Source organism: Mycena indigotica (assembly GCF_014461135.1).
Source record: "Mycena indigotica strain 171206Taipei chromosome Unknown Mind.scaff0011, whole genome shotgun sequence".
Taxonomy (NCBI): Eukaryota; Fungi; Basidiomycota; class Agaricomycetes; order Agaricales; family Mycenaceae; genus Mycena; species Mycena indigotica.
Genome location: NW_023503010.1, coordinates 2562629 through 2586002, shown reverse-complemented (window position 1 = coordinate 2586002; position 23374 = coordinate 2562629). Strand labels below are relative to the sequence as shown.

The window sequence follows — 23374 nt, the reverse complement described above, 5'->3', positions numbered from 1 at the left end:
ATTATTCTAATACTAAGAGTGCAACTCGAAATCAACCTGGCAGTACTTCAAAGACACTGCACGTTATTCACCAAAAGTGTATCGTCCTTTCGTCTAACCCAGTCCCCAACCGTATTTGAGCCACATTGCTCGACAAGGAAGAGAACTGAAAGCGGTAAGTGGTCCGAAATGATGGAGAAGTTATGTGCATACGCCTACTCCGATAAACTCCTCCGCCAACACGCTCAAGATGCCCATGTCGACGGCATGGCTGACCGCATAAGCCTCCGGCGTCAATTTCAGGTCGTGCAACGTCGAAACATGTTCCCAGCCATCGTCATAAAGCGCTCTCGTTAGGTTTGTGACCCAGTCTTTCTCCCCGTTGGTGGCAATGAAGATGCGGGTAAGCGGGGCTTTTGCTCTTGCATCTGCTGACCGTTTCACGATATGCGCGATGTCTGGGTAGCAGTGTTGGTAAAGCGCATCCTGGGTTGACAGTCCATCAGGAACGTCCCGATCCTCGGCGAGCTTTGGCCAAATCGCCGATTCTCCGCCAAATCCAAGCCAACGTTGAGCGACAGCACTTGCGTTTGCAACGAGACCTGGCTTCCCGAGGTTGTTCCACGCATTATAATCATACCCGCCGCCTGAAAGCATGACACAATGATGCGCGTAGTCTCCCCGCCGGACATGGAGGCCCAGAAGACCCGAGATGGGGAATCTGAGGGATGATGCGCGAAGAGGTCGGAAGGACTCATATGAGTTCACCTGCAATGAGAGTGCTCGAATAGGTCGGAGATATATTGGCGGGGTGATTTGGCCAGGAGCAATAATACGGATGTTGCTGAAGAGTGCCGATGTTACCAGTGGTGACCAAGCGAAGTTTTGGAGAAACGGCGAAGCAACATACGACGGCCATATACTGACAATCCATGGGCTACCAATGAGTCTACATATGCTTTTGTCAACCCAAACTGTCAGATGAAGTCGACAAACATACCCGTAATGCAATATCGAGAATTCCTCAACACTCACGCATGGTTCCTCCAGGTCTTTCAGTTTCTTTGCCCATCTTGTCAGGATCTCCGCTCCTTCAACCCGTTGGGCATCATATCCAAAACTGTTGTGAACTTCGAATACGTTGAGGACTTTGACTTGCTCCCGTGGACACACTGCTTCCCACCATTTGTCTGAAATGGAGCGTCTAGTAATGATATCCTCGGCTGGGTCATCGAATAAAGGTCCGCCAGCAATGGGCCCAGCGACAAAAGCGTTCATCGGAATATGAAGCATGTGCCTCGTGCCGTTGGCGAGCATATCGGGAAATGGGACATGGTCCCGAGGAATGTAGTCGGGAAAGACGTAGGCCCTGTCGCTCATGTGCGCCAGATAGGCATTCAACAGTCTGTTTCGTTGGTCAGCAACGATTGGGTAATTGCAAGGCGACTCACTGCTCTTGGAAAACGTTGTTCCAGCTGCAAAACTGCTAATCAGTTGGCGACTCGTTACGCTTTTCTCCAAAATCACCCTGTTCCCCATGAGGCGTGTGGAATTCGTAGGTACCTAGCAAAACGCTTCAGTCCAAGTATCAAAAAGTGGAGTTAGGAAATTACCTCCGTGTCGAGCTTGCTACTATTCTGCTTGACTTCTTGTGCTGCGGCAGCTTTCGTTCGTATTCCCAGGCATCTTTGAAGGTTGGATGACCCAAAAGTTGGACGGCCTCAACATTTGACAGAGACGAAGATAATGGATTGATTTTGGTGGAACCGGTCGAGAGCGAAGGGAGTAAAAGATCTCCATAGAGGAGAAACAGTGCACAGGCAGCGCTGATAAGAGCAAGCCGAATAGACAATAAACGTTTCCTAGTTCGCATAAGGGTTTGTGGAGAGAGAATGTTCGTCTATTCCCGTTCCCGTACTTCCTTCTATAATTTTTCGGGCTGCCATTGCCACCATAGGTCGGGAGTGAGGGCTTGATCGACTTTTGAGCGGCGAGGCAAAAAATGTGACGGTGTATTTGTCTTACATTGGACCAGCATTTTTTGACCGAGCTTCACGTCCCACATTCCCCCGCTCAGTGATTATCCTGGTTGGTTCTAGTCGAGCAAGAGCTTCCAAAGTCACAGACAGAAATCTTCCCGTGGAGCCCAACCATCATGAGTGTCGTCCGTCCTATACCAACCATCGCCAAACTACCCATAGCTAGTTGTATTCTCTGATCTCGAGATTCCAGAGTGTACCCAGATATGGAGTGAAGAAGCTGATGTTGTCGTATAAAAGTTTTCGGGATGGTGGGAACGTCCGAGTCGTCAAACGTGGAACTCCGATTGTTTGCGATACAATTAAAGCTGTCTGACTGTTGGGCGTCAACTTATACATATACCACCAAGCCGAGAGTTTGCCTACGAATAGAGCCGTTGCCCTAGCGGACGAAAATCTTTCCAGCAATTAAGGTGCTCTGAGCCATAAATCGTGGTGGGCGCCGTCAGTAGCTAGTGTGAAGAAGCTAAAAAGGTGTCACACGTGACCTCAAGAATCTCGCAGTCGACGCAACACACACTGGTATGACCCTCAAAGCATATACTTGTTCAATTTGAGCTGTACAGGACTCGGGAAACACAACTTCAGTAAAGTAGCTGTAAGACAATTTCAATGTTCGCCATCCTTGCCCTTGGTCGTGCAACTTAAGTGACAGCTCGGTCCCGAGATCGCCGGCCTCGGCAGGCTGTCAGTACTTGTCAAATCGGAAGCTTTTCTTCATGGCTCCTTCTCCTTACGAGCGCCGACCAGCAGTTCACGCTCCAGGCCAACGATCCAAAGCCTCCAAACGCATTCGTGGTGAAATTGCATGCGCCGAGTGCCGCCGACTGAAGATTCGTTGCGACAAAATAGTACCATGCTCAACATGCGTCCAGCGGTTTGCTTCGATCTCTGCCATTGAACCGCTCTCTTTAACATATACAGTGGCTGTGGGGCTCTTTGTCCAAATGGTATGTGCCACCAGAAAGCTATTTTTCTTCTGATAGATTGACACGACAGGCACAATTCCGCCTGGGGAAGGCAGTCGTTTTGTTCTTGCAGCAACAGACCATCTTCGTCACAAGCTCTCTAGAATGCAAGAAAGGAAGACTGCGCTTGAAGATGCACTTGCAATATTACATAGTTCTAACTCCAACAAGCCACATCCACTTCTAGCTGCTCTGGACACAGACGATGAAAGCGCGGAAGATGATGATGTTCCAGAGTCCACATTGCATCTTAGGCCTGTACCAGAGGACGATTCGTCGTTGGTAGAGTCGCTTGGGTCGCTTCATATTGACCAAGATGGTGGCTCACGCTTCTTTGGGCCCGCTGGTGGCGCTGAGGTACGCCCTTTTGCTTCAAGGCCGCTTGCTTAACGCTAAAATTTCTTTCCAGAGTCTACTTTTAGTAAGCTCCATTCGAGGCTACATCCTTTTCCTCATATTATGCAGAAAGCAAAAGGGCTTGAGGCGTCGTTCGTCCCAAAATCCGCGCCGCTCTCTCTGCGCGAGCTAGACCCGTCCTATCTCCCACCCGAAATCAACCAATTCGTCACATTCTTTCCTTTCACACCGCCGGGAATCCCCCACAACCCGGTCAAGGAGATGATTGAAGCCTTTCTGCCACCTATTGACCGCGCTATATTCCTTTGCGAGACTTTTCTCGAGCACTTATCATGGATGTTTCATATTGTCTCCAGGAGACAACTTATTGAAGAGCTCATACCGGCGATATATCATCAAAATGGGGTGCTCGTGGATTACGGACCACACGAGCTTGCTGTCCTGCTTGTCACCCTTGGAATCGGAGCACTCGTAGACCTCAATATGCAGCCCTATAACTTAGAAGCACAACATTATTACCGGCTGGCGCGTGCTGCTCTCGGCCTGCAGAGCATATTAACTAAGCCATCGGTGGTTACGGTCAAGGTACCGATTTTATTGCTCGAATATTTCCTTTTCTGACCATCATCTTTTCAGACACTGCACCTGATGAGCATCTACAATGGCATGAGCGGGAAGGAGGCTAACTTAGAGGCTTCTTACATCAATCTGGACCTGGCGACTCAAGTCGCATTACGAGTCAGTCTCCTTTGCTTTCTTCAGTATCATCTTCTCAATGTGCTCGATAGACTGGGTTGCGTGCGTTTCCACTGGTCGAGGGATTGTAATGTGAAGGTCCACAGACATTGATCCATCTATGTGGGGCTTTTCTGGTCGTGAGGCCTATGAACGACGAGTATACTTCTGGAATTTGCTAATCGCGGTGCTTTGGCAAAGTTTGATCACGGGACGACCACCATCGATTCTGCAGGTTTACGTCGACTGTAAGATTCCGACCGAGGAGGAAGAAGCCTTATTCAACGGTGGTGGGCCCCCAATCGGATGTACGCCTTTATTCCTTTTTATGTCTCGGTAAATCGACCTGCAGTGGGTATTTGGGGTCATCATATCTCACAATCTGTGCTGTTGTTGATTGTACGCGCAACACTTGGGGTAAAGCCGCCGAATTATAACGCCGTTTTGGACCTTGACGCTAAAATACGGACGCTTGCTCGTCCGGATCCTACCCTTGGCGAAGACAGGACAGCAGTAGCGATGAACAAGTAACTCCTTCCTTTGCAGTTATTGATCTCTTGTTGAAAATTCATCCAGCTTTGTGAGAGGGCATTATCTTGACTTGGGTATGCGTGTTGATAAGCTGTAATCATGATGCCAACTAATGGGTAGCGTCACTCTTTTTGCATCGATCCTACTTTGCGCAGGCCATGATGTCGCACACTTCTTCACCATTATCTAGCCCATATTCTCTGAGCGTGTTTGCCGCATACAAATCGGCTTGTAACGTGCTAATCCACACTTTGAAGCAGTTCACAAAGAACCCGGGAATCGTTGCCCGCGTATGGCGGATATGGAGCTTTGCCTTTACCGCGGCAGTGGTGGTCGGGACAATGGCAATCCGCGGAAGCCGTCTAGAAACCGGCAACGGTGGTCGGAAACTCGAACCAGAGCCTTGGCCCGTTTTCCAAACCGCCTGTGGAATGTTTCGCGAAGCGGCACAAACAAACAGTCGAGCCGCAAGAGCACTGGTGGGTCGATGTCTCAGCTCTGCATGTTGATCTCATGATTCCTCAGCCGGTTCTGCAAGGTATGCTCGTCAAGGCATATCAAGCGCGACACACTCAGACTTACGCTGGTGAGCCGCCCACAATCTTCCCTGATGATGAGATTGCGGTGTTTGGTGGCCGAGCAAAGCCTGTGGTTCGCTCCCGTTCTCCACCGTTGGCAACACCGACTCCAGTCTCGACGCATCACCAACCTTTGCAACAAGAGACTGGTTCGCGACAAGCGATACTCCATACTAGTCCGGTAACAGCCTTTTCATCAACTTCACATCAACTTCAAACATCGTCCCCTCTCCATCCTTCCCTCGAAACACTTGCATATGACTCTGCACCATTGCGTGCGACGCAACAATACAGCTGGGAGGGACTTTTTCGCGAAGCGCCAGACCCTGTTCAGCACGGTCTTCAAACACACGGGATTCAGCCCAGTATATATTACACCAACAATGGGATGACGAGTAACGGCGGATCTAATCAGACAATCGACGACAGATGGTCGTCGCTCATGCATAGTTATGGGCTTCTTGACATGGATGTTGAAGAACAAGAAATAGGACCGCAGGACGGTGCCGTTTAGTAATCAGAAGCCACGTTGGTACATTGTGCCAGTGCTAGAATTCTCGGTTCCCCAAGAGATAATACTTTTAGCATCAGTTTCTGAGTCTGACAAGTTGAACGAACGACACGCTTGTGTGACTAACGTGACTCGATCACATGTTCGCGGCTCTCATTCCTCCAACTCGGAGGCCATCCCATCATCGGCATGTCTCGCTTTCCTTCTTCCAAGCTAGGTACCAACTACAGTCCAAGCGACTCAGAAATAGCACACATCCACTCTCTCCTTGCTCAGCCGACGAGCCGCTTCATTCAGTTGTCGGAACAGATCGCTGAATTGGAAACGGAGCGCGCAACTTTGAAGAGCTTTATCGACTCTCATCGCGCCTTGCTCTCCCCCATCCGTCGCGTCCCCGTCGAAATATTACATCGAGTCTTTCTCGAATGTTTGCCGAATCGGGGAAATTGCGTGATGAGCACGAGGGAGGCGCCGCTGTTGCTCACTCGCGTTTGCAGTGGTTGGAGGCGGCTGGTGCAGTCATCACCTGCTCTGTGGAGCTCCCTCCACATTCATCTGCCCACCCAATCCTCTAACTCCGTCTCTGTCGCGCTCTCAGAGAAAATCACTCGCCGACTTGAAGGCGTCAAATATTGGTTAGCATTTGCCAATCAGTGCCCCTTGAGCCTCTCCGTCTCCAGCACACGCTGGCGCGGCCAAGAACTGATGGATATTCTTATATCCCATGCCCACCACTGGGCGCATTTTGCAATCCAAGGGCCTCCTAACGTTTTGATGCCCTTGCAGAGGTTGACGCTCGATCAAGTTCCTCAACTCGAATCTGTGCTTGTCCAGCCAACCCACGGGGACTCGGATGACGGAACCTTGGTTCCTCACGGGTACCTGACCTCTTGGGAATCTGTACACCTCTTGCAAGCCCCTCACCTTCGTCGCGTAGTTTTGTTCGACATCCCTCTTGGGATCCTCCCACAGCGATGGGAAAATATTGTCGACCTCGCGGTCGAAAGAGTCTGGTCTATAACTACCTCTAATGCGGTCGAAATACTCTCACTTTGTGTCAAGCTCGCTTTTTTTCGACTGTGGGTACGAGAGGATCATGACGAGTCTGATGACCCACATAAACAGATGAGGGTAGAGCATCGCTCTTTGGTCGTGTTCCATCTAATACTCGTTGGGAGCATTGATATAACATTACAAGAGCTTTCGCAAGCATTAGCGCTGCCTAAACTGCAAGATTTCCGATGTCAAGCGCATGGCAGTCGACACAGAAATATCGCCAATTCACTAGAACCGTTGGGTGCGCTCTTGGTCAACTCCAGAGAACTCGATATTTGTGAGGTCGACGCCGACATCTATCCCAACCGAGATAGTCTCTTAGAATTCCTCCATATGGTCCCTGAGCAATTGCATGTCTTGATGCTCACATCCGAGCACTCGGTGTGGTCCTCCTCACGAGCGCTCGTCGACAATCAAGTACTCAAAGCATTCTTCCCTACGGACAAGGGCGGATATTCCGCGCTCCAGTCGTTAGAGAAGATCGTCTTTCGGAACTGCACGTCATTCACTGAGTTGAACCTGGTCGACTTTTTGAACGCACGGAAGGAGACAAATAACAAGTTGCGCCGATTGCAAGTACATTGGACACGTGAACGATCGTTTGGAATTGCAGACCAGGTTAGGCAATCCCAGGGAAACATTGAGGTCGAGTTGATATACCCGCCTGAGCCGGATTTGCAGAAAATAACTTCGCCGTGGCAGGGCTTGGAGGACTTGTATGCGTTGGGATGGGATTGTTGAGTCTCAAGTATCATTGGATAATGTCTTCCTTGCAGGCAATGACAATAGTCTAGCCAAACATTTCCAACATTTATTGTTCAGGTTTGCTAGGTATCCAATTCTCAGTAGATGGGGTGCCCGACGCAGACAAAAACAGATAGATTGGATCGAGCACCATGTTATCCTCGCTGTCCAATCTCTGTTTCAAGAGTCAAAAGCAAGGATTTCTGGGTCTCCGAGGCAGTACAACGTCCAAAGAAATGACCCTGTAAGTGGATTTCAAGTAAACAGACGAACATAGCGCTGACATCACAGACAGAAGTATGGCGAAGGACCGGTTTGAAAGTTCAGACGGCAGGAAGAGGCTTTCAAGTACTAGTAGTCGAGTCATATGGACCTACTCAGTGTAACAGCCGGGTTCTTGGCATCCTAGTTCATGAAGCTTGAAGCTAACTTGAAGCTTGAATTTATACTGGAGTTCTCCGGGTCCAATTCATTGCAGAAAGTTCAAGTTGTGATGAGATGAGTTAAACATGTAACATATAAAAGGGCATCTGAGATTGTAAAAAGACCCGCCATGCTCATGAAAATGAGTAAAACAGGACCTGAGTACTTATTATACTCAAACACCTCTCGCCCACAGTCAGTATCCCGCAGACGGGAACCGAAACGCGCTCAACTGCGTTTGCCTCTCCAGCTCACCAACACCGCGCTGTACCCGCGCCCCCAGATCCCCGCTCGCAGACGATAAGGTGCTCACGTGCGTTGACAGCGAGTCACGGTAGCGAGAGCTCGGAATATCGGCCCGCGAAATCGAAGTAGACGACTGCGATGTCGCTTGTGCTTGTGCTTGGAAAGTGCTGTAGCTCAGCGCATCGGAAGTAGTGGCAGTTGGCGCGGAGGCAAAGCCGTATCCCGGCCGGGCATACCAGACTGGGCTCATTTGCGGATCTGCAGCAATACTAAGTGAAGAAACGAGAGAACAGTTGCCCAACTCACCGCCAACATGCTCGACATCCCTTCTTTCTCGCCGCCTCCGCGAAATGAAAACAACCATGAAAACAAGGAGCGCCACTCCAGGGACCAGCAGCCCTAATATCAGCCCGACGTTTGGTGCGGCAACACTGGCAGCGCCTATGACCGGCACAGCAGCAGCGCTGGCGGATGCATCGGGTTCCCGTTCCTGACTAGATCTGTGCAGAAATCAGCACGCAGAGCGAGAAGGGTGCAGTTTTATTCACTGGAAAGGCGCCGTTGTTGAGTTGGATGATCGTGAACTAGAATTCGTCGGTGTGTTGGTAGATGCTGCTGGTTGCTCGACAATAAACGACCAACTCGGCTGGAATGTACTAATAACAACTTGAATGAGCCAGCAAAAATTTGAATTCCGCTCGCGAAACTCACATCGTCTTGGTGCTCTCCGCAGCTTTCGTGGTGGTGGTGGGCTTACTGGTCGTGCTAGCCACAGTACTCCGCGTACTCGTTTTTGATGCTCTGCAGCCAGCCGCTGTTCTTCGTTAGCACCTCTTTCCCAAGTATCACTCGGACTTACATCCAGCCTGCACTGCCAACGGCTTTGACTCTGCCGTTTTCCCCGTCGCGTCCTGCACCTGCACTAACACACTATGGCCTATGCTGCATCAACACTACAGCTAACACTAACTTCAAGGTGAGTCGCAGACACACCAGCCGAAACGTCGACCGTCCATGTGAAGGCCGTCTCTTTCGTGCTCCCAAAGTCGTCGATGACGTTTAAAGTTTGTGCGTCGAGGATGCGCTGAGAGGATAGTCAGCGTGAATGAAAGAAGGTCACGAATGCCGCACCAATGTCCATGGCGCTGGCCAACCACACTTCAGTCTCTTATTATATAACTGCATTGTGATTGTACTGACTTATGCCGCCCTGCCACTGCAGGAGGAACGGCTCACATGTCCGCGCGGGCTTCGTGCTACATCCTGTTCAGCATCGGGACCAGAGAAGAGCTCTTAACGCACAAGTCATCCACAATGAAATCACCCAGAACCCGCGCCGCAAGGGAAAGAATGAGAAGAAAAGGTACCGGCCAGCGGTGCAGACCAGCCATGGTCGAAGTGAAAGAGAAAGGGCTGTGGAAAACGCCAATAGCATTGGGTGCTAGAACTTGAAATGATGCATATGCGTTGCGTGTTCGGGATGCTGGCGACCGCTTGTTGCTTATGCATGTGGACGGAGAGACGGAGGATGGGAGTTCGGAGATGTCGAGATGTTCCCAGCAACGAAGGATCACAAGTCCGAGTCACGTGCACGGGAGCAAAAACCTTGTTACTTGACCACCACAACACGAGCGAGGCCTTTTCCTTATTATGCGCTGCTTCCTGCACCGCTCTCTTGCGGTTGGGATACAACCTTGTCTCTGAATCTGACGTGCAACTGAGCTTCAACTTGGGCCCACCACTGCCTTCTCTGAGAAGCTTATAAATTGAGTTATGAAGCAAGATTACAGGCAAAACAAGATACGAATTCGATAGCAGAGCAAGTCAGGACGCGATGACTAACGGCTGTGGCAATCAGAGCCTGCGAGTAAGTACAAAAACGGAAAGACACACTCGTTGTAGGTTACCGAAAGGTACCACCTCGGCAGCCCCTCAAAGCCAAGCATCCTCGCCACCTTCATGCACTCGCGCTCCGTGTACCGGTCCTCCTTGACGGTCGAGTTTCTGTCGACCCAGAACAGGGGCATGGCTGTGTAGCTCCCATCGTCCAGTGTGTAGACGCCATATACTCCGCCGGAAATTCGCATCCAGTTTGCAAAGCGTCCGCCAGAAGAATATGCAGTGAGGAACCTGTCAACGCTGTGGTCTACGTCCCGCTCGGCGTACCCGTTCTTCGTTGCCCACTCAACGATCATGTCTCTCTGCTTTTCGCCGAGCGGCCAGCCAAGACGCATATCAGCTGCTCTACCTGAAGGTGGGTCGAAACGTGCGGGAAGTTGAAAGCCTGATCGCTCGAGCTCCGCAAGCGCTGCGAAAAACTATCAGGACGAGTTAGCTTGAATGACGATAGTCCTTATATGAGCACTGACCTCGTGGTCGGTGACGGGGAACGAAGTTTTAGTATCCTCATATTCCGTGTTGGACATGGTGTGGCAGGTGGTGTAGTACACGTGCTTGAGGCTTGATGCCGTACAAATACCAACCAGCCTGGAGCAGCGGCTCACGTTTGCACGTTGCCTTGAAGTATGCACCTGCGCGGCCTTCCGGGCATACAGGTCTGCGGGTATGATTTGGACGAAGTTAACTTCCAATATTAATGCGGGGAGACGTGGACAGTACTTTACCTACCCACTACCTCAAGTTGACGTTATTGAGATAAATGTTACAGCATTCCAATCCGACGGCTCTCCGCGTCACTGGCAGTGTCTGCACTTGCAGGAGAAAATCCATACCTATGCACCAAGATCTTCGGCTTCGGCACGGGAGTGTGTCGGCAACGTAGGAGAGCGGGCGGGGTTTACATTTGGTAGGACTGAATGAGACAGAGCGGCCCATCAGGAGATAGAGCAGGGTTCAACTTGAACGGGCAATGACGAAGCTCGACACAGTTCGAGGCTTCCGACTCGGAGTCGGATTGATTTACATTCATTGAGTTCTGGAGTGAGTGTCGGGTGCGTAGCGCGTAGAAGGCGCGGGGTCGTTAGTGAGTGCCTGGTGCCAGTGACCGTGCGAGGATACTGTAAACGAAAACAACAACGTCGAAGCCAACGTCACGTGCCAATCACGGACCAAACCTTTCCAAATCGGCACGACGATGTAGACAACTTCGAACCATCTCCGGGTCCCCTCTTTACGTCGTTATCCTACAGGAAGGATTTAGCATCAAATTCAGGCCTTCCTGCTCATATGCATGTGATGTGCTGCAACACAAACCAAGGCTCTTTACTCCCTCAAATATCCTAACATCTCGCTAAATGAGTGGCAAATCGGGCATGTCCGCTATTGGCCATGGGCCACCTGGGGGTTGTACCATTCTCAACGCAACGCAGTTACGCCATACGAACTTCTTCAAATAATACGGAGAAATTTTTTCCGCTACATATAAACAGTCCAGTGACAACATGCTTCTCCAGCTCTCGGCCCTTGCATTCTTGTCCGTCGCTCACGCCTACCTATCAGACGGGCGACCGCACGCCAATTTCACTCGCAAAGCCACAGTCCCTGTCGTGCCTGTAGTGCAAACTGGACCGGTTTTCAGCAAAAACGGGACCTTGTTGCCGCCATATGGCACCACTTTCACCTTCCAACAGCTCATCGACCACAACAACGTGCTCTTCGGAGCGGGTGTATATTCTGATGGCCTGTGTTTAGCCCTCTTTGGGCACATTCACGCAACGATACTGGCACATCTGGGAATTTTATGAACAGGGCAAGATTATTTGTACTAGTATAGTTTAGGCAACGCCTCATCAGGTGGTCCGATCGTCTTGCTCACACCGGGAGAGGTCAGTGCGGCCAGTGCGTAACTTCGGTCCATCTCCGAGTCCCCTGTTGTTGACTGCTCTCGTCAGATTTCTCTGGCTATTTGACTACTTCGAGGATCAGTGGGCAAATCGCTGAGGAAGAACGTGGCGCCGGTGTTGTTGTAGAGCATCGATTCTATGGCCTCAGGTATCTGTTTCCCTCCTCTATCACAGCGACTTACGTATCTCAAAGTAACCCGCTTCCTGATTTGAGCGTCAAAAGTCTGCGTCTACACACTTCAGCACGGGCATCTTGATGACGTGGCTGCCTCGCTCCGCATCAATCTCTGGGACTGGCAACACCTGTCTCCAGCCATCGGCCCAGGCGCTCCGTCTGGTGGTTGGGGTTTAGATCATGCATTAAATGCATGGTCATCATACTGGCGCAATACTTATTACTTATTACCCTCACAGTCCGTGCTTCTTCCTTGAATGCATATCCCGGTTGACATTCCCTTAGTTTGTGGCGACCGTGACTCAGAGTCGGTGCTTTGTTCTTGTATTTCCCAGAGGCTAAAATGAGCTCAGGCTCCAGAGAGTGTTTGGGAAGCTACGACACTTCTCGGCCCTATTGGGCTGACACATCCGTCAACAATGCTTTCAGATCCTGTAAGTGGCTATATCTGTTGCTTTCGTTCCTTCTCAAGCTATCTCAGGGTTCTGGATTTTCCCTTCCATTTGATACCCCCATTCTCAATCCACTGATCCAGATGCAACGAACTCGGCTTTTTGCAAGAATCGGCCCCATCAGGCGTCCCTTCTCTTGTCTCTCCAGCCTATTTACGACCTCCGTCAATCCCCACCCCTCCGAATGTGCATGTTGATCGCACCAATACGCTATACGCTGGCTGGAATGTACCCACTTCCAACCTGTTCTTTGCCAACGGCGAACGTTCGTGTTTTTTTTTGTTCGGTTGTCGGCGCTAAGAGTGCTGACTCTGTAGGTGATTCCTGGCTCTATGCAACGATGTCTGCGCCTGGCGTGACGATCCAAAGCACACCGTCGCAACCCATTGCAGTTGGGCCTGGTTATCACTGTTCTGATATCTGTGTGTTGTCTTCTATCGGTCCAAAAATAATCTGACATCATCTCCAGTAGCTACTTAGTGAGGGCACAGCGAATACAGGCATCTTAGCAGTGCAGAGACTGGCATCGATAATGAGCTGGATTTCGGAATGGAGACGATCGCGAGACGCAATTGGATTTGAAGCTCGCGGGGGTGGAGAGCCTTCGGGGTTGACTGGTCTGAAGTTTGAAGTGGCTTGAATCACCCGTGTTATAATGGGCGTCTTTACCTTCGATGAATACTATTACCAGTACGAAGAGGGCTTGATCCATCCAACCGGCCAGTCCACTCTTTTTTCTGCCGCCTGTATCTGTTGCAGAGTAAGGAATTCAAATTGTCCTGAGGTTCGTTGTCTGGTCGCGCCGCTTCAGAGGTGCTGCACGTGATGTACACGTTTCTTGCCTTGACACAACCTCATTGTCTGCGTTTTTTCGTTCCCCCATCACGTCCTTCTAATGACCCCGCGCCCTCTAGGCACTCCAGAACTCGACGAATGTGACAATCCGTCGTCGTCGGAGTCAGATTCAGACACAGACACAGAGACAGAGACAGAGGACTACCGCCATGAGGTCAGGAGTAAAAGGCACCTGTCTTCAAGCTGACTTGGGGAAGCTTTTTGCAGGTCTCCGAATACTAGAGCAAGCTGGTTTCGAACTTCCCACACGAGTCGCCCTGCCTTCCCGGCCGAAAGCAGGACCTGAGGCTCGGCTGGGTGCTGGGTGAGAAGCAGACGGACATAATTGTGGAGTGGGCCACGAAGAAAGAGTGCGCATCACGGGACATGAACCAAAACATCGACCGCAAACGCACCGTGTATTTTTCCGGCAATCGCTATGCACGCCTCGCTGGCCATCGAGGGCGGCGTGGACTATGTTTACTCACTGCAAGGCGTGGTGACCCTGTTCTGGGTCGACACCAACTCGGTTATCCCGGAGGACCGCTACACGGCGCGCGAGTGCAAGCAGATCGCAAAGCTGCTCGGCTTCGAGGGGTTGCCGAAATGGTATCCTACGATGGAATGCATCGAGTGTGTCTTTCGTGTCGTACAAGTCGCTGATTTAACCAAACTTGAAGCGGTTAATGTCTTTTGTCACAACTCCTGCGACATATCACATTGCTGTCTACAGTCTAGCGATTGCTCCGACCATTCCACACACATATTTCGCCTCTAAGGAAGTATAAGAACTCGTCACCGTTAGATTGAAATTTGTGATCAATTTTCTGCCGACACGATAACGTGTCGTGTGACTCACGCGTCTCCGCCCCAACCAACCAGAGATGCTCAAGGGGACATGTTCCTTCTGGGAGAGGTCAATACCTACTGGGAATTTCAGTCGAGTCATTCTCACCTGCCTTCCTGCTCATGCTGTAAGTAGATATACCAAGCTCTCCAAGAACTCAACGAATCGGGCTTCAAATTATCTACGAGGGCCTAGTAATATCTACCCATTTCGACTGCTCTCGTCCGGTTCTCCACTGCCACTTGATACACCCAACTGGCCAGTTTTTAGGTTGACATCAATGACACAAGGCTCTTTATAGAACCTTTCAAGTAGACCATCGAGAATAAAGCTTTATTCTCGACACCAACCTTGATTCAGACTTGTCAAGGAAACAACATGTGTCTTAAAAGTGTCGAAAGTCGTGAATCAGCAACTTGAAAGAGTGAGTTTGAACTTGAGACTCTTGTTAAGCTCGAAGTCAACACTACTAGTAAGGGAAGCAAACATGTCTGAGGTGGATGGATCACTGGCAAGGGTATTCAAGGCTGAGAGCAACTAGAAGATCTGGCTGTGGGGCCACGATCCATGATCAGAGCGTGGCACAAACAGAGAGAATAACGCACTCGACATAATCCAGAGCCAAATACCACTTCGGGAGCCCTTCGAATCTCAGTCTCTTCGCAACCTTCAAACACTGCTCCTCAGTGTATCGGTCTTCCGGCCTGGTCGCGTTTCTGTCGACCCATAGTATGGCCAACGCTGTGTATGAGCCAGGCTCCTCCAGCTGATGTACCGCTTTCACGCTGCCGATAAATCCCACGGAGCGCGGCGAAGTGGCCGCCGACACAATACGCAGTGAGGCGAGGGGTTGACATGGCCGTCAACACCCAGAAATTGGCAGTCGTTCTCTTCTGCCCATTCAACTATCGCGGCCCGTTGTTTCTCGCCAAGCGGCCAGCCGAGGCGCACATCAGCAACCGGACCAGAGCGGTCGAAATGGGCAGGCAATTTGAAGCCCGATTCGTTGAGTTCTTTGAGAGCCTGGTATATCTACAGTATGAGCAGCAAGGCAGGTGAGAATATGACTCGATTGAAAGTCCCAGTAGGTATTGACCTCTTGTTGTCCCAGGGGGAAGGAACGCGTCCCTTTGAGCATTTTTAGATCTGGTTCAAGTTCACAAACTGATTTATCAGTTTTGCTTATACCGACCGGGAGTGACCAAACCGAAAGTGCCCTGATTTGTGACGACCACCGCATCACTCATGCCGCTGTCACGCTCTCACGTCAAAGAGACTCTTGCTTTAAAATCCCAAAATACTTACAAAAGAAAACAGCTTGCCTAGAAAATATTTTGGACAGTATTCCCAGAGTATGGTAAACCAAAAGTCATATATGCATGTTCAAGACATATTATTTTATTGGTAACAAATGTAAATAATCCTAGTACTTGGCACAACTCATACAGTTCATACCAGGGACAATAACAATTTACATGTTTAATAACTTGAACAGATGGAAAATAAAACTTAAAGAAAGTAGACTTGATTTGCAAGTAATGGGATCACATTTCAAGTTCTCAGATAGGATATAAGTCAAAGCTAATATCAACAGACCATTTTATAACCATAATCTGTAGCAAATAAATACGGCAAATGTGCCACAAAATATAAGACCAAATCTGCAACGTCCAGCAGCAACAATGTACCTAATATATCAGAGATAAGTGAAAAAATGGCTATTATATATATATATTAAGAGAAAAATCCAGGTAATAATATTTCTTTTGAAAAATATTGAGGCTTAAGTGAGATGCATCTATTATTAACAAATATTCTGGATTTTATGTCCTGATACAGAAGACAGCTATAAACTAGATGCTGCTCATGCAACCCTTGACGGTGCGCAAGGCAAGCAGAGGGTGTAATGTATCAGATCCTCTCTGATGTTTTAAATAGACCATGGTGTTCCAAATCCTCCTGGGCCGGACTCCGCTGGAGTCCAAATAACTTCAAGAAATTTCCTCAGTCCTGGGTATAGGTTGCTCCAGGAGATGCTGGTGTCATGCACATCAGTATTTGCAACAATTGCCATCTGCACTTATCTGTAGTGTATATGGTTGGGGGGGCATGTACGTAGGTACAGAAACCACATGTTTCCTTGTAGGGACCAAAGCAGCGAATACACTTTCCAGTAATACGCCGCGAAATAACGCGGTCACACCAGTCGGCGACAGTCAGCGACTGCAAGGGTCAGAGTCGGCGACCCTTGTGCTCTTATCCGCCGAAGCTTCGCTGACCGCGTACCTCCATGGCCGCAGTCGCCAACTGTCCACCAAAACCAGCGACTGTCAGTGACCCCAAGGGACAGTCGGTGACCCCCAGGCGATAGTCTGCGACCGCCACCCTGCAGTCAGCGGCTTTGCTTGAAGCCTTCAGTTGGCGATTCTCGGTCCGCAATCGGCGACTCTTGCACTCCAGTCGCCGACCCCCTTTGCACAGTCAGCGACTTTAGCATCCTAGTCGGCAACTCCCCAAGCCATCTCCCTCTCTCCAATCGGTGACCCCCGGCCTCAAGGTCGCCGATTCCGCGACCTTAGTCGGTGACCTTGCCACCTCAGCCGGCGACCTTGCAACCTCAGTCGGTGACCCTTGGCCTCAAGGTCGCCGACCTTGTAGCCACGGTCGGCAACTTCACGGCCACATTTGGCACAGACACAGTGGAGAACGGAGCAGTAGATTCTTAATTTTGTGTATGTACTATATAATTATATATCCTCATCTTCCATCTCTTGTACTGTTTCTAAAGGATTTGGTGGCAGCATACCAAGAAACTTCCAGTAAGTGTCGTGGGTGAAATTAGCAATGGCCACTCGTTGACCACCTGACCAATCCTCGACCCAATGCTCAAGCAAACGACCCCGAATCATGACAATGTCCCTATGCCCATAACGCACTCGCAGCCCAAGCCCGGGTATGTTCAACACGCCGCCTTTCGCGTTCTTGTCGCCATAAAGTGCCTTCAAGATGGCCCACATCTCAGGGCGATCCGACAAGTCCTTATGCTTGGCACTGCGTCGTTGCCACATAATTTCTCGACCTTCCATTACGGCGAGATCGTCTCGGCGCAAGTTGCGTATATCCGGCCGCAACTCGTCCATCTTCTGCCCAGCTTGAATAGAGCTAGCGTAGGCATACGGGTCCACACGCTGGAAGAGTTGATTCTTCTTGGCTTGAAGTGGTCGTAGATTTAAGGCAAGTTGTGCAGCCGCTGCCAGTTTGTAGCCTGTGCCAACAATGTCCTTTACCGCAACTGGCTGGTCATGCTGTAGGCTCATGTTAGTAAATAGACAGACATAGTGACTGTTTTCGCACCGGGTGCCCAACAGCATTCCAGACTGCTGAAAGCTTTGCCACCCCCTTTGCCGTTCCTTCTTCATTTATATAGTTCTCGGGATTGCTGCGTTTTCCATCAGCACCTGCGCGCGTTGGATCGGGGATTCTCGATGCTTCATAAAACTGCATGCAGGTATTGTATGCTTTGTCCTGATATCAATACATGTCATTATAAAGTTCAGTAAAGGAATGTAGACACACCGCAAATACACTAGTGCAAGCGTTGACTGCTACCACAACCATGGGTACTCCTTCAGCACTCAAAAACTCGTAGACACCAGCGGCAAGTGTGTCGGAAGTGTAGTCAAGTTCGGACATTGGTGTCTTGGACTTCAACTACTGGCGGCCTTCAAATGCACGTTTGGCACTGTACTGGGGAATGACGACTGCTTCTTGTTAGATAGGATAATTTGAAAGACACTTTCACGCACTAGTTCTCTTCTTATCATACAGTCGATTGATTTCACGTTTCCACCCACGGAGGTAGCGGCCCTCGTTCTTCTTTGAAAGCTCGTATGGTGGCATGACTGCCCCAGGACGCTTCTTTGCGGGGTGAGTAGCCGTGGAGGCTTTTGCTTTCCGAAGTCGTGTTGGGGATGGCTTGCGGCGTCATGGGAATGGGTAGTCAATGTAACTGAAGCTTTGGAGAGAGTGCAGTGGGAAGGGTGCAGTGAAAGACACCCAAGTTACTGGGTTTTTATAGGCAGTTGGAGCTTGGTCCCACACGGCGCATTATTTGTTCAGGTCTGGTCAAAGCCAACATGCGCATTGCCTCCTCACGATCACATGGCCCAAGCAAAACGCGAACCCGTGCTTTGATGAGTGCGCTTTGACGAGTGCGCGTCAAAGCCTTTAGTGTGCATCAAAGCACGAACAACCAAGCATTTACACTGGTCCTTCCACAGGCACAATGGTTGAGTATATAAGGCCATGCAGAGCAACTTGGGCTTTCTCACTCTCTTCCGTTCTGGTGTCCCCAGATTGGTTTCGAGTCAAGCTGATTGTTGATCTGTTGCAACACGTTAAGGAGTGGCCACTCCATTCTGTGTGCAATGAATGACATTGGCCAGTGCTCATAAGGGAGTACAATTGATGCCTTCTGGTTAGTAAGCGCTACGCTGAATTACCAGTCTATGGTGCTACACCATTGGCATTTCAGTCCTGCAGATAGTACGTGCTACACGGAAATGCTGCTTAACAGGTGCTACACCTTGGACTTTACCAAATTTTTTGCTTGTACGGTTTCCGTGCCAGTATGCGGGCTGCACGACGACCTGCGGGTGCCCACTGCCCATCGGATTTGCCAAGGCACCGTGACAACATTGGCGAGCGGTGCGTCTTTCTCCGTTACTCGTAACTGCCAACTAATGGTTGCGCAATGACTCGCAGGGTGTATCGCTGCCCACACGAGCGCTCCAATTCAAGGAGCACTTGCTTACCAGCCACAAGCGCCTGTTCACGACAGACAGCGAGAGTCTGGAGGAGTTCTTCTGCGGCCCAATTTCACTAAGCATGAGAAGTAGACAGCTCTTTTCGACAGCTCTTTTCCATTTTTAAGTCAGATAAGTGTTGGTCTCGATTCACATGGAGTACAGAGCTCTAATACACACCTAACTCAGTGACTCCATCAACAACTTCAAAAAATCCTTCCCCCAGCTCTCGTCCCACGCCTCTCAATCCGTTCATTCACCGTCTCACTGTAGAGGAGCATCAAAACGTGGACATAAAAGTCATAGTTCACGTCTGTCATCTGTCGCAATTGAGATTCAAAGCCATTCAGCCATGAATTAAGCTGTTCAGCTGTTTCGGTATTGAACGCTCGGGTTTGATGCTGACCACCATGGTCATCCTCTTCTACCAGAACAAGATCGGGCTGGGATCCATCCATTGGCGCCGGGTTACATCTTACTCGACAGAGAATATCTGTCGCTCGGTGCCCGATGTAGTGCCAAGCGTCGACGATAAACTTGGTTGTCTCGATCCAGTCACTCCGAGCATTCTGGGTCACAATATGACGAAGGAGCTCGCAAGCCTTGTCATAAACAATGAAACCAGGTCGGGCAGCACTATTTCCATCCCATAAATAGTCGATAAAAGCCAGAATAGCAGAAGGACTCTCTGCCCGATAGCATTTTGTCCAGCCAATTGGATATCCACAGGCCCATTGAGCGGTTTCCAAGCAGTAAGTTGTTCTGGCCCGGAATGTATGTTCGACTTTGTTCCAGGGGATGCCGTCCAGCTCAGGGAGGCTGATTTCGAGTGTTGGCCCACCACCGTCTTCCCCAGTTTCAGACGCGATATTTTGTCTTCGAATAACACGTTTGACTCCGGGATAAGATAAAAGATGAAATCGTTCATCAAACCGTCGATACCAAGCCATATGCTCCGGCTTATTGCACGTGAGAGAGTCGACAGAGCTCACATGCTCCCCGCAGGAAACGATACCGCATTTGCGTCCCTCCAGAAGATGGTCTTGACAGAAACGTCCATTCTTGTAATTGACCAGAGGATTATTACAGGCAAATAAAGCACATTTCTGAATAGGTGCATAAGCGTTTATAGCACTTTTCAGTTGCATTTACCTTGTGCGTGATTGTCTTTCCGTCCATGACCATCATCCGTACATAACCGCGAGGTTCTCCTGCTGGGGGCGCATTTTGATTTGAAACTTCATCGGGCAGGTTAGCAGGCAGTGTGTCAGGGTTGGCATTGTTGGCGTCCAGCTGAATTCGGTCAATAGATGGTAGAAAGTTTTATCAAATGTTCTTACCTCCAAGTTTATCAGCCCAGCGACATCAGTACTCTGGCCGTCAACGAGCGTCTCTGGCAAATCAGATCGATATCGTTTGATATGAGTACAATCCATACAACCATGCTCCAATGCTCCTGGAATCAAACCTTGATCTTGACCAATTTGTTGTCTAATTGACAGAGCTAATGTTTGCGCACTCGCATTTCCCGGCAGAGAGAAATATAAGTGTTTGCCATGAGCAACAAGCAGTCGCCTTCCGAAATGTTCGAGAAATAGTCGCTTTGACTGACGATAGCTGAATTTGTGTGGTGCATTCTCCTCTAACCTGTCATTGATCCAGTCGGCAAAATTGGCCCATCCAGAATGAAACCGGTAAAGCGCCTTTTCTTGCGCTTTGGCAACAGCTCTATCAACCCAGATGCCATGAACAGAAATACGGATAAACCGTGCGTCCCACTCCAACCAGTCGATTCGCTGTCCCCGAGTTAGACCTGGTCGTGTAACCCGGTCAGGATAGTACTCTGATTTGCATTTTGAGCAAGTTGCAACCAGCAGATCTGCCTCAACCCATTGGAAGCTTGTGTCGAGTAACCAAACTTGTGAATTGGGATTTGCGGCCCTTCGTCGTCGTAAGGAAGGCACCATATTTCGGTGTCCAACAGGGCAAAATTTGCAGTTGAGCCGAGAGGTCACAAGTAAAGGCCGGGGTGGTTGGAAAATCTGGTGAAAGGGCTGGTTAGGAGAGATTCCGAGGTATCGATAGATGTAGTCGAGATCATTAGAAACCCGAAACGACCAATGTTTTGCCATCTGCTCATGGTCCGCTTGTTCCATCCAAAAGAGCTGAGTCTCATCTGCACTTGAAATAAAGGCACGAGATAATAGCGTTCGGATACTATGAATCCAGCCCGTTTCAGCCGAGCCTCGATATGCTTCTGCTCGCTGGTTTTGATGGAGCCGCAAAAGTGGGTAGAGGGAAATGATCACAGTCAGAAGAAAGAGGACTTGGTGAAGTTGCATATGTGGATCGAAGAACAGATCGAATATGGTAACAAGCTTTGTTATAGATGCAGTCGACATCACGGACATGGTCAAGGAAGGTTGATTATCTAATATTCAAATCAGGTTTCAAGTTTCCGAAAACATTTAATAGAGTTGAATCTAGAGAATATAGGGTAGTACAGCTAATGGTACTTGAGTTGAATCAGTATAGAGTCTATTTATCCATCGCTCTCATCAAGCCTTTCGGAATTCCCACTGACAGGCTTGTAACGCCGCTCACGCTGCTTGCCCTTCTTGTTCTTGCTCTTATTCTCCATTTTTGACGCCCGAAGCTCAGCCAGACGGGCAATCAAACGTGCCTCCTCATCATCTTCTACCTCTGAGTTCCCACTGCTTTCATTCGACATTGAATCCACCACCTTTCGACTCTTTTTGTTTGGTGGATGAGATTCGGGAGAGGAGGACCGGTGATGCTTTGAGACAGCAGAGGACAGTTTGTATGGCATAGGCACTGAGGAACCAGCTTCCTGGAGAGCAATTGCACGGTCGATTTCTGTTCGCATAGCTTTCTTGGCTTTGGCAGCATTTCTGGTAATACACGGAGGAAATGAGCTAGGTAGCTAAATATCAAATCTAACCAACTAAATCAAATCCAAAATATGTATGTGTTTGTGTTCGGGGTTCGAGCCGCAGGAAACGACTAACTGATTCAGATGTGCTACTGGTGGAACTTAAAGGTTGAGTGTTGTAATTAAAGAGAACTTTCAAGGATGAACAAAGAACAACAAAAGGTTTGAAGTTTGTTGAGGATTTTAGCAGAAGAGTACCAATACTCAACTACCAGGTAAGTAAATTGACTGTTACTATAGCCAATCTACTTGGGGCTTACTATGGTTGTGCCTTACTATGCACAGGGTTTACTATGGTTGTGTCTTACTATACACAAATTCACTGGATGTGCCTTACTATGCACAAGTTCACTATATCTGTGTCTTACTATACACAGGATCACTCAGAGTTTACTAACAGTTGGAATCCTCAGCAAAACTACCGGTTGTGACAGTTGTGGTGTCACCCTCAGTAATCCTCTGGGAAGATCAATTTGATACCACAGCAAAACTAACTAATGTGACAGTGGTGGTGTCACAACTAGTGGTCTCCTGGGGTGCTCACTATTATTCTATCTACTACAATTGAGCTCCTTATATACTGTTTAGAAAAATAACTAATGATGTGACAATTAAACCAATGATGTGACAAAGAAGCATTCTGACTCATTTGGAGTCAGTATGACTCAGTTGGAGTCATTGTGGCTGTGCATTCTAGAATATTCTACCAAATCAAACTTCTATATTAGGATGTTCTACACCCACAATTTAGAATTCATTCTCACAGATTACCCTTGTTCTGGCTCAGACCTAGGCCGGAGTTCTGTGGCTGTGCTACTAGAGCGGTCCAGAACTGATGTTCCTGGCCTTTCTAGATGTTTCTAGGTCTCTAGACATGCCTAGACGAATATAATAATAGAATTAGCCTTCTGGAAATTATGGAATGTTCTCAAGTATTTGGAGCATTAAAATAAATTATTTAGCCCCTTTTATCAGTTTTTAGATGTGCTCCATTTCTAAGCTCATCATCTCCCTTTTTCATAAATATTGACCGTCCTCGGTCAACTGATCATACTTGAATTGACTACATTTTTCATCAAAACCCAGCTACATTTTTCACTGGCATAGAATTGCCTACATTTTTCAGCAACACTATAGATGAACATTCCAAGGTATTTTCCATAGTCCTAATGTATGGCTGATTCCTATTCATCTCTGAATAATCCTGTAGTTGCTTCAACATATTAGGATTATCACCAAATATTTTGCCAGAATTTTTCCATAATTTATGGCTTGTCATTTGGATTTTCTGAATATTCTCCTGCTTTCTTCTGCCTTATCTCTGTTTATGTCACCTTC

The 23374-nt window shown here is 49.0% G+C and overlaps 7 protein-coding genes across 7 annotated transcripts; 3 read left to right on the top strand and 4 right to left on the bottom strand.

Moving 5' to 3' along the window:
* Positions 1–67: 67 nt before the first annotated feature.
* Positions 68–1852, bottom strand: MIND_01189500 (SH3 and PX-domain-containing 3; the record flags this gene model as incomplete). Its single annotated transcript, XM_037368406.1, has 6 exons — positions 68–145; positions 193–928; positions 980–1384; positions 1431–1454; positions 1507–1542; positions 1593–1852. The coding sequence occupies 6 exons, from the start codon at positions 1850–1852 to the stop codon at positions 68–70; spliced, it is 1539 nt and encodes a 512-aa protein (XP_037215332.1).
* An 885-nt stretch (positions 1853–2737) lies between these two features.
* On the top strand, positions 2738–5701 carry MIND_01189400 (Fungal-trans domain-containing protein; the record flags this gene model as incomplete). Its single annotated transcript, XM_037368405.1, has 11 exons — positions 2738–2968; positions 3005–3343; positions 3396–3407; positions 3452–3928; positions 3980–4081; positions 4132–4141; positions 4186–4386; positions 4431–4605; positions 4655–4683; positions 4730–5088; positions 5135–5701. 11 exons carry the CDS (start codon positions 2738–2740, stop codon positions 5699–5701), a joined length of 2502 nt encoding a protein of 833 aa, XP_037215331.1.
* Positions 5702–5851: 150 nt separating this feature from the next.
* MIND_01189300 (F-box domain-containing protein) lies at positions 5852–7495 on the top strand (the record flags this gene model as incomplete). Its single annotated transcript, XM_037368404.1, has 1 exon — positions 5852–7495. Exon 1 carries the CDS (start codon positions 5888–5890, stop codon positions 7493–7495), a length of 1608 nt encoding a protein of 535 aa, XP_037215330.1. The 5' UTR covers positions 5852–5887.
* Positions 7496–8117: 622 nt separating this feature from the next.
* MIND_01189200 (uncharacterized protein) lies at positions 8118–9558 on the bottom strand (the record flags this gene model as incomplete). Its single annotated transcript, XM_037368403.1, has 9 exons — positions 8118–8425; positions 8474–8667; positions 8716–8823; positions 8879–8981; positions 9027–9104; positions 9161–9251; positions 9299–9312; positions 9368–9423; positions 9470–9558. 9 exons carry the CDS (start codon positions 9556–9558, stop codon positions 8118–8120), a joined length of 1041 nt encoding a protein of 346 aa, XP_037215329.1.
* Positions 9559–10005: 447 nt separating this feature from the next.
* MIND_01189100 (uncharacterized protein) lies at positions 10006–10791 on the bottom strand (the record flags this gene model as incomplete). The annotated part of the gene is made up of 3 exons (XM_037368402.1): positions 10537–10791; positions 10061–10485; positions 10006–10012 (listed from the first exon to the last, which is right to left on the bottom strand). Exons 1-3 carry the CDS (start codon positions 10591–10593, stop codon positions 10006–10008), a joined length of 489 nt encoding a protein of 162 aa, XP_037215328.1. The 5' UTR covers positions 10594–10791.
* A 777-nt stretch (positions 10792–11568) lies between these two features.
* Positions 11569–13077, top strand: MIND_01189000 (putative extracellular serine carboxypeptidase; the record flags this gene model as incomplete). Its single annotated transcript, XM_037368401.1, has 8 exons — positions 11569–11775; positions 11819–11894; positions 12194–12387; positions 12431–12452; positions 12499–12604; positions 12681–12862; positions 12915–13019; positions 13067–13077. The coding sequence occupies 8 exons, from the start codon at positions 11569–11571 to the stop codon at positions 13075–13077; spliced, it is 903 nt and encodes a 300-aa protein (XP_037215327.1).
* A 6212-nt stretch (positions 13078–19289) lies between these two features.
* Positions 19290–21494, bottom strand: MIND_01188900 (uncharacterized protein; the record flags this gene model as incomplete). The annotated part of the gene is made up of 3 exons (XM_037368400.1): positions 19290–20189; positions 20236–20376; positions 20424–21494. 3 exons carry the CDS (start codon positions 21492–21494, stop codon positions 19290–19292), a joined length of 2112 nt encoding a protein of 703 aa, XP_037215326.1.
* Positions 21495–23374: the final 1880 nt, after the last annotated feature.